The sequence below is a fragment of the Curcuma longa genome, chromosome 9, assembly GCF_044706935.1.
Source record: "Curcuma longa cultivar G26 ecotype Majalengka, Jawa Barat chromosome 9, ITB_CL_G26_1.1, whole genome shotgun sequence".
NCBI classification, from domain to species: Eukaryota; Viridiplantae; Streptophyta; class Magnoliopsida; order Zingiberales; family Zingiberaceae; genus Curcuma; species Curcuma longa.
Window position 1 is genome coordinate 8,399,008 of NC_133869.1, and position 10,032 is coordinate 8,409,039.

Below are 10,032 nucleotides of genomic sequence, written 5' to 3' on the forward strand. Positions count from 1 at the left end.
GACTTTTGTTGAATCTGGAAGTGCAGATTGGAAAATTGTATCTCTGTCGCAAATTAGACCTTCTTTATCTCCTTAGCGAAACAAAGGGGAAATTTGAGATGAAAAGAATCAAAATCCGGTCCCAGTGAATAAACCTAGGGCAAATGGGGGCTATAAATGTGGCGTACCATTCCACTTCTGTCTTACCTGATTGCAACACAAGCACGAGGGAAGAAATAGGGGTGTAAACGAGCCAAGCTGCTCACGAGCTATTCGAGTCTCGGCTCAAAAAAAAGTTCGTTTGAGTTCGTTCGATTAAGTTAACGAGCCGAGCTCGAGCCTAATTTTGAGCTCGAAAATATTATCGAGCCGAGCTCGAGCTTAACAGTATTTGGTTTGTAAGCTCGCGAACATGTTCGTTTAAAGGCTCACGAACGTGTTCGCGAACATGTTCGTTTAAAAGCTCACGAACGTGTTTGTTAAGAGATTCATGAATAAATAAATATATATATATATATATATATATATATATATATATATATATTACATAAATTATAAATATTATAGATTAACGCGTCAAGTTCGAACTAAGCTCGTTTAACTTTTAAACGAGCTATTTTCGAACCAAGCTCGAACTGAATTCGTTTAACTTTAAAACGAGCCTTTTTCGAGCCGAGCTCGAGCCGTTCGCGAACTATTTAATTTCATTACGAGCCGAACTCGAGCTTAAGAATTAAAGCTCGAATCGAACTCGAGCCGAACTCGAGCTTTAGAAAAACGAACCGAGCTCGAGCTCGAGCCTCTTACTGTTCGGTTTGGCTCGGTTCGATTACACCCCTAGGAAGAAAAGAAACCGACGCACAACAACTTAGAAGGTTTCCTTTTCAACATTTTACTCTATGGACCCAAGCTTTTCGTTATTTAGCATAACAGGCCTTCATTTTCTAAAACTAATCAATAACAAGACTATTAATCGCAAATTAATTAAAATCTATTATTCACTTTATCATATTAATAAAAGCCTATTTTTCCACCTACCAATCACATTAAAAATATAATCAAACAGTTAAAATGATTATACAAACTTGATAATTTATTTTCTTTTTTGTTGAGTTTAAATCTAAACTTGATTCAAACTATTTAAATTAATTCATTTAAAAGTTATCAAATTTTCAATTCAAAAATAATTAAAATTTTTACCTATAAAACAAAATTATTTATTTAATATATTAATAATATAATTTATAAACATCATTCACAAATATATTCAAATTTATCCATTTAATTTTTAATAAATTATTTAAATTTATTTATTTAATTGATCAAACAAAAATAAATAAATTCTTATCAAACTAAATACTAAAATTATTTATGAAATTCAATTCATTTACAACTCTAATCACACATCAAATTTATTTAGAAGCATTCCATTCATTTACTACCCTAATTATTAAAAAAACTCTTATCAAACTAAACACTAAATTTATTCATGAAATTCAATTCGTTTACAACCCTAATTACAAATCAAATTTATTTACAAGCATTCGATTTGATATCTCTGAGGACATAGATGCTAATTTAAAGAATACTTAAACTACTAGATACATTTCTCATGCCTTCGTATGATGACTCTTCAATCTCATGCAAATACATACACTATCAAGCAAACCAAACATAACGCATGACAAATAAAATAAGAGTTGGATAATAAGTGACCTTGTCAGTTCCGTCTTTACTGTCTAAAATAAAATAGTACTTGAAACCGATGGCAATCGATAACTCTATTAACAATGCACCGAGGGATTATTCTAAGTAAAAGGGCATCAAAATGAAGGAATACTTATTTATTATTGTCATCTACAGAGGAAGATGATGAACAAAATAATATAGTAAGCCAGTGCTCGTGCGTTGGATCGCATATCACAATACAAATATATAATAGAACAATGTTCAATCTGTAACACGTCCAATGCAACCTAAACAAGCCTCCAAGGATTATAAAAAAACATTTAATATTCATCCCTCAATTTCATTATAATCACCCATTTATAATGACAAGGCTCTACGTACAAAACCAAAGGTTATATATAATAAACACTCATTTAATCTTACATAAAGAAAATTATTGGAAGGTAATAAACACTGATTCCATCTGAGATAAAGAAAACTATCCAAATGTTTAGTTTAAGTTGAAAGCATTTAGGCTGACAAATGCCTCCAGAAAAATGGAGGATCAACTGTACCCGTTGGACAAAGAATGTCTAGAACCTGTGGATTCTACTGGTAATATAAGAAATAGCAGTTTCTACTATTGTAGAAATTGAGTACCCAATTAATCTTTAGTTGCGGCTTCTAACTATATCATCTAGGGAACAGACCATTCAGAGACATTAGTGAATCTGTAATGAACAGAATATTTTATCCCAATTCTAGAAGTTGATGCAGAGAAAAAATCATTATATTAAATCTCTAAGCTTCAACCGATATTCAATCCTACACGAAAGCAGCAGAACAAAAATAAGAATGTAAAAGTAAAATAACATTTGATGATAAGATCAAATTATTTGTGAAAATGTAAACTGGAACAAGTACCTTAAATTGCTGGATCACAGATTAAACAGAACATCACAAAAAAGGAACTTAGAATATTGTAAGATTGCTACACCATTGTTTGTCAATTGAAAGTCTACTGGATAAGATACTGGAACATGCAATGCAAGAGAAACAAAACCATAATCAAATCTAAAAGGTGAAACCAACTGCCTCCCCACTCATTCCTCTATTGCTCCATCTCAGAACCCGAGGCGGCGGCAGCCTTCTTGTTGAGTTCGTTATGCTTCCTTGAGTACCTCAGGTTCCTAAGATACTTTGGGTCCATCTGCCACACAGAACAAAATAGCTCATTGATAAGAACAAACAAAAATAGATCTTTGGTTCAAGAGATGAAAATTAGTCCAGAGGTACTATAATATAATACAAATTGGTGGAAAAAAAAAAGACAAAACAAAAAACTAGATTTATGGAAACGGCAAAAAGGAAAGAGATCAATACCCCCTTGGTGGACGTATGACGATGCTTCTTGGGCTTCTTGATCCCGTTCCTGTGAGCCTTGTACGACTGGTTGTGCGCCGTGTGGTTCTTCGACTTCGCCATTTCTGAATCGAGCGAAGGGCGTTTCAATAAATCTTTAAAAAAAACGCCAGGGTAAAGATCAGGAAGAGGAGATCGTACCTGGAGAATCGAAGCGTGCCCTAAAACTTGTTCTGCCGCCGTCGGCTAGGGTTCCACTGGTGCTGTGTTTTTATAGGGAAGTTAATGGGCCAGTCAATGGGCGGCCTTGTGGTTAAGTTGGGCCTCAAAGTAATGAAAAGGACAAAGCCCAAGTTCTCAATCACAATCAAAATTTTCATTGTTTTGGTTTTATTTTTTAGATTTAATCAAGGTTTTTTATTTTTCGCACAACCTTATTGAAATGGAGTATTCATCTTGACGACAGAATACCTATAACTTAATTTGGGTTGTCTCAAACTACTTGTTTGTTGTAAAACCTGATTCAAACACCGTAATTACTTTAATGAAACACTGTAATCTGATTCAAACTACTCGTCTTTTCGATCGTTATTTACCATATATGCCTCTTTGGCTCTACAGCTCCATCATCCTGTCAATGACCGCCCACCCACCTCGTTCGACGCGTCGCTGACTCTGAAATGCTACTTGGTTGGTGCCTAGTGAGTAGTGACGACGTCGACAAGCACCAACGAAGAAACCGCGATGGACACTCCACAAGGTCCAGGCTCCACGCGGTAGTTATAATACATTCTTTGACTGATCTACTCCACTCTCACTCTTTTTTATCTTCTTCGATCTCTGATATAAATACGCCTCCCCACGCTTCCATTCTCTTCAACCCATTTCTTCCTCACAGTTCAAGAAACATATACGGTCAATTAGCCCCAAAAGTAAATAAATAGTGTTCTGCTTAGCAGCCGTAGGGGAGCTAGCGGAGGAGTGGGAGATCAGCTCAAAATTAAACCAGGAATATGGGCAACGGAGCGTCGTGCGTTCCGCGGTGCATCCAGGCAGTTGCTACGGCCAAGATCGTCGGCCCAGACGGCGTCCTCCGCCCAATCGAGGCCCCCGCCGGCGCCGCGGAGATCATGATGGAGTTCCCCGGCCACGTGGTGGCGCGCGCCGACGAGGCGCTCAGGACCCGGCGCGCCACCGGGATGCGGGCGGATGAGGAGCTGCTGCCCGGGGCGGTCTACTTGCTGCTGCCCCTGAACCGAGTCGGGTCCCGGCTCTCGGACTCCCAGGTGGAGGTTCTGCTCGAGGCCGTCGGCCGTCGGAGGCGGCGGTGCAAGGAGGCTTGTCGTGGGAGGCGGGTGTTCCCGGAGATAAGCGGCGGAGGCGAGGAAAAGAGCCCGAAGGTGGCAGTTTGGGAGGGAGAGTTGACCGGTTTGCCGAGCAATCGGGTTGGTGGATGCCGGCGGTGGAGACCAGCCTTGGATACCATCCATGAGTCCAAGTCTAGATGAAGGCATAAGCATCTTGTTGATGATGGATCATTATTTTTGTGTTTTCCTATCATTTACGTGAAGCTAATTCATTGTTGATTCTAACAAACAGCAGTAAAAAAAACATCCAAAGAAATATCTGGTAAACATCGATGATTGGAGTTCATAGCTTGATTATAATGGGGGTAGAACAATCGATTGTTAGAAAACGACTTCCCACCAAAGACACAATAGAAAAATCAGAAAGAATTTCCTCATTTACTAGCGAGGATGAGGCAATTTGGCGCCGAGGCATACAAGTTAGTTGAAGCGAAGGAGGAAATTAAGATCATAATGATGGCACCAACGGCACCATTATTGATTCCTTTTACAACCAAATCACTGAATAAGCATCATTCATATTGTGAAAACCGGCATTAAAGCAATGTTCTCATAAACAACAGCTCCTCTCTCAATGTGTTATTGCCATTAAAGAACACCAACAAAACAAGAGATAAACATATGAGATTTTCTAAACTAATTCATCCCTGCAATCTTAGTTGCTAAAATTAATAAGAAACTGAAAAAACAAAGAATGTGTTGGGCTGGATTTTCTTGGTGGGTAATGATAGCCCAGTTGAAACCCATATTAGCTAATTTTAAAGTGCAAAAAATTCCCTTTGAAAATTTTTCGATGAGGTAACTTTCTGCAGCAGCTACTATCTCTGATGATTTCTGCAGCTGCTCGATCTTGCCACTTACTCTATCAGTTTGAGTCGCCCAGCCACGCCCCCACGGGCGGGGTCAGCTGGTCAGGGCATGGGTGCTTGCAGCATGAGGTGGGCGGTTCGAGGGCTCATGGTTGCATTTGCGATAACATCAATCTGTGCCATGTTTCCAAATCCCTCGGCCACCATGCCCTGGTCAGTCCCGCATTCACCGTGATTTACCTCTCCACAGATGGTCGGGGGGCCGATCGTGTGGGGCCGTTAGGTTGGCGGATTCCAACCTTTGCAGCTTGAGTCGCCCAGCCACCGAGCTCCATCTTGCTATGCTGATTGAACAAACTGTAGGACATTCTCATTCTAATTCTTATTCTTCATCCACCGAATCCATTGAAATCAGTAAAGTAAACATCAGAGTCTCAGATAAGTTAGTGGGATTAAGACATTCTTGTCCTTTTCATCTCCTCCCTTGTGATTTTCCATTTCACCATGTAAACCTACACAGCCCCACCTTCCCAGCATGCATCTGAGCTTGCGGAAGCATCTCCCAGCAATGCCTCCCTCCTCATTCACTGATCAGTGAGGACACCGAACTCAAGCAAATGAATGGAGATCAGTCACCTCAAGGAGAAAGAAAAACACTCATAGCTAGTTATCTGGCACAGACATAGCCAAAGAGATGAGCCTCAATCATTCCATAACGTGCCATGTGGCCGAAGCCAGAGAGGGCCCTCGCCGTCCTTGTGCAGGCACACTAACTGAAAGATAGCCTTCAATGATAGCAGCAGCGTCCTTGCGTTAGCTACGAAATTAATTAGAGCCACCTCTGGTCAAATCTCTTCATGTTCCTCTGTCTCGAGCTTTCCCCGCTTGTCCTGATGCTCCAGCGTCAGCCAAAGAGTGAGAAGTGTGGGGCGCCAGCACCGAGCTGGAAAGCAGCCTTGGCAAAGCGTTGCACAGGTGACCACTGTGCCCTTTCCTACACTTTTGGCTCTTCCAGGCTTTTGAACTGAACTGATGATTTACCCAGCCATTTCTTCTCTTTAATCACTCCAAAGGTGGTTTGGATTCTGGCTGTGCGAGCCATCGGGATTCCCCTAAACCGAGCTCGTGTCTAGTTCTCATTGGACTGGATGATCCTCGATGGGGTTCCGGTCATGTGGCTAGTGAGCATCCGGGGGTATGCACTGTGTTTAAAAAGAGAAACAAGGGGTCCCCTTAATAATAGTAGCAAGTAGTCGTCGATAGAAGAACTAGTTGTGTTAATATGGAAAAGCAATAATTGGGGCTTAATTTCCATTCAATAATTCGCTACTGACAAGGGACAATTCAATTTCGGAGTGGTCCAACTCCAACAGCGAAGTACATTTAGTTACACACTCGTCTCCACCAGCAACATTACACTACATTACTGTCTATGTATCCATTCAATTATTCCTCAATCCTTCGCACACTACTGTCTCTGTATCCATATATAGCTCATATATATAGTTTATGTTTGAAAAGAGAAAAGGTAATTAAATAATTAAAATCATTAGTCGTCATGCATCCATTTGGAATGTTTTTGACCCATCTAATCTCATTTAATCAACCTGTTCATCCAATCCGATTCGCTCAGTGTCTTGTCCGATCAAAATACATCAAAGCTCATCTCATTTGACTTCTGTTGTCGACTTCAACTCACTAGTCTTATAAGTCACTAACCATCTAAGTTGACTAGCAATAATTGTAGTAACTTTGCAATAACATGGTGCCAAAAAATATAGAGAGGTAACTAGTGTTGATTCCCCATAAGTTACAACTTAGAAATCAACCAATAAGTTTAAAACTATTAAGAGTAGTGAAGAACCATTAATTGAAACATTTAAGTTCAGTTAGAAGATTTAGCTACACAAGGAAGTAGTTGGCAATAATTATGAGCCATATATATTGATAGGGGACGTTTGATAGTAGCATGCTGTGGTCGGAGCCTGAAGCAGCACAAAAGCCCCACTCTACTCTCTTCTATTTTTGTTCTCCTTGAGACAGTATCTACTGATAATTCAGGCCTTCGATCGATCGATCGATCGATCCGTCGAGCGGGGCTTAAGTCCAAAGCTTGAGCCTCAACATTGGTTCTCTTACAATAATGGAGCTTGTTTTGTACTTGGAGAAAGCATTGCCTCTAGCCTTTATATTTGGGCTCGATAAGAAGTCAAAGAATACAGATCAGGGCCACATGCAAGATTGGAAATGCCAGTGGACTATCTCTGTAGTTTTGACAGTTCAGTTCGAATCCAACTATGAATGATTCAGCTCAATTTGAATTCTCCATGCCCTCCCCACCACACAAGAGCCAATTCTGTTTTTTCTGTCAGTCAGAACCCTCACAAATAAAGGAGACGTATACGTATATAAATTATGAATATGAATTATTATGGCCAATTATTATGAATCATAATTGTACGATGATTTAATGAGTAAGGCAAAAAAGTAATAGGCTAAAAGGTGAGAGATTCCACAAATGAGCACTACTCTTAATAATGGCTGGCCGGGGCGTCCAAAATACAGTTGGCTCGTTTGGTTTTTGATTCATCTTTTTTCACATTGACACACTGTGACGATGTTGACCAAAGATATTCGAGTGCCTTCGAACTTGCACTCTCATGATTCTTCAGATTCATGCTGATATGTGGCTACGAGTTTTTATATCTGATTATAGCATGCATATTTATAAAGAATAGCGAGTTTTAATTGCAGACTGAATGAGCTTAATTATCAAGATAAGCAAACTAGTAGATCAACGAAGACAGGCGAATCATCCAAAATGGCCAATTGGTTTTTTAGTCGTTAGCTAAATGAATTAGTCGTGTTAGATGATTTAATTGTGCAAGTTAATAAGATAATAAGATGGGCTAATTAGACATGCTAAGTTGACTCAATTTATTATATCGTTAAACAATGTTGTCTCCAAACTACCAAACAGAAATATTTGAATATAGCATTGTTATGAAAAGCTACTGGAGCGCCCTCGATCATCCATGACAGGAAAGTTAAATGTTCAACCAACGTGGAAGTCAACGTTGAGTCAAAAAAGCTTGGTACTAGGGCCTTCCCGACTCCATACTCAACCTGATTGAACTAGGGCCCTGTGATTCAACTCGGACCTTTAGACTTTGCCCTGCCATTCAGCATACTTCACTTCATATTCTCACGTGGTTGGAACTTATAGATTACTGATACGGTGATAAATAAGGGTCCACGTGGTAGGTCTTTAACTTGATCAACATAGACTCCATATGGTGTGACAATTGCCGAGCTGACTCCACTCGAGTTGTCTACCTCCCCTGAGGAGTTTTCCTGACAAAAACCGCTCCCCAACTTTCCCCATGAAGGCCGACTCTCTATTCTTTCTCATGAAGACGGACTCCCTAATCAACTCAGCCCTGCCGAATCAACACCCCAATTGGCTCAGCTTCACTAAATTGACATCCCAATCAGCTTAGGCCTATCAAATTGACACTCAACTCAGCCCTACTGAATCAATACTCTTACTCATCTCTTCTCGCCCACACTAAACCAGCACTCTTGCCTAGTTGACTTAGCTCCACCGACCTAACGTCTCTCCGATTAACATGTCAAACTCCTAACTAAAGTCCTCTAACTGGTGATCGACACGTGGGACCTTACGTGGGTTATCATAATATGTGGAACACAAGGCCTCTGATAGCGTGATCATACGCAGTCTTCCATACGATAGAATGTGGATGATTTGACTCGAATATATGATGATGTAATATTTGTCTTACTATGATAGGACGACCCATTATAATTCATGATGCTATAAAAGGGATTTGATGCTGCTTACAAATGTATGCTAATCAAATACACATTCAGCAATTATTTATCCATAAACTCTCTTTTTTACTATTGTTCTTCTCTACTTCCTGTCGGATGCTTGAGCATCAGAGTTGTTGAACCAGGACACCCTTATCCTCTTTTTTAATTTTTTTTCTCTCCAGTTGGTCCAGCTCTCCCTTGGTGTTCAGTGATTCTGAGATAGTTGATCGGTGGCTCATCATGTGGTAGTCTCAGGTAGGAACAAGTATAACTACGGATGAATGAGCTTCCTAATTGCAAACAATTATAATTTGGAGGTGGAAACATATTTTCCTTAAACTTGCACTGATTAAATTTGCACCGCCTTGCGGATACCAATTTCATTATTTTCTCACCAATAATGTTTCGATAGTTAATAACCTTTTAAATGACTTATCCTGCTAAAATAAAATGATATTGTTGAAAATAAAAAACACGATGAGACAAATTAACTACACAACCGAGCAGCAAATATTTAAATGTTGCGAAAATTTAATGCCATTGAAAATATCAAAACCAACAAATTGTCTAATTTATGTATAGGTATTAATTACTCGAAAAAATGGATCAATCTACATAAATTATAAAATTAGTGCACGCATCTTTTGCCCTTTGTGAATTGCATTATTTTAATCGGTACGCCCATTTAAACAATGTAGAAGTTCCAACTGCATTTTCACATAATTAATTGCTACATTTATTTATTTAACTCAGCAACTACTGACGTACCAATGCCTACAACTATATATATAATAAATAATAAGTAATTAATTTTAGTATTTATTTGCTCGATTAATGGCATTGATTACAGCGTTTATAATAATTTATGGTGAAATAGTTGACGGATAACAATATTTTAAATTTTCAATCCATAATAATAATTGTATAATTAAGACAGTAGGAATCACCACGCTCATTTTACTAACAATATTTATAAAAATAAGATAATTGATAAATTATATATATCAACACAT

General features: G+C 39.0%; 2 protein-coding genes across 2 annotated transcripts; one reads left to right on the forward strand and one right to left on the reverse strand.

Moving 5' to 3' along the window:
- Nucleotides 1-2,592: 2,592 nt before the first annotated feature.
- LOC141835152 (large ribosomal subunit protein eL29z-like) lies at nucleotides 2,593-3,271 on the reverse strand. Its single transcript, XM_074722583.1, has 3 exons — nucleotides 3,211-3,271; nucleotides 3,031-3,134; nucleotides 2,593-2,857 (listed from the first exon to the last, which is right to left on the reverse strand). The coding sequence occupies exons 2-3, from the start codon at nucleotides 3,130-3,132 to the stop codon at nucleotides 2,759-2,761; spliced, it is 201 nt and encodes a 66-aa protein (XP_074578684.1). The 5' UTR covers nucleotides 3,133-3,134; nucleotides 3,211-3,271; the 3' UTR covers nucleotides 2,593-2,758.
- Nucleotides 3,272-3,870: 599 nt separating this feature from the next.
- LOC141835190 (uncharacterized) lies at nucleotides 3,871-4,605 on the forward strand. Its single transcript, XM_074722619.1, has one exon. It carries the CDS (start codon nucleotides 4,023-4,025, stop codon nucleotides 4,515-4,517), a length of 495 nt encoding a protein of 164 aa, XP_074578720.1. The 5' UTR covers nucleotides 3,871-4,022; the 3' UTR covers nucleotides 4,518-4,605.
- Nucleotides 4,606-10,032: the final 5,427 nt, after the last annotated feature.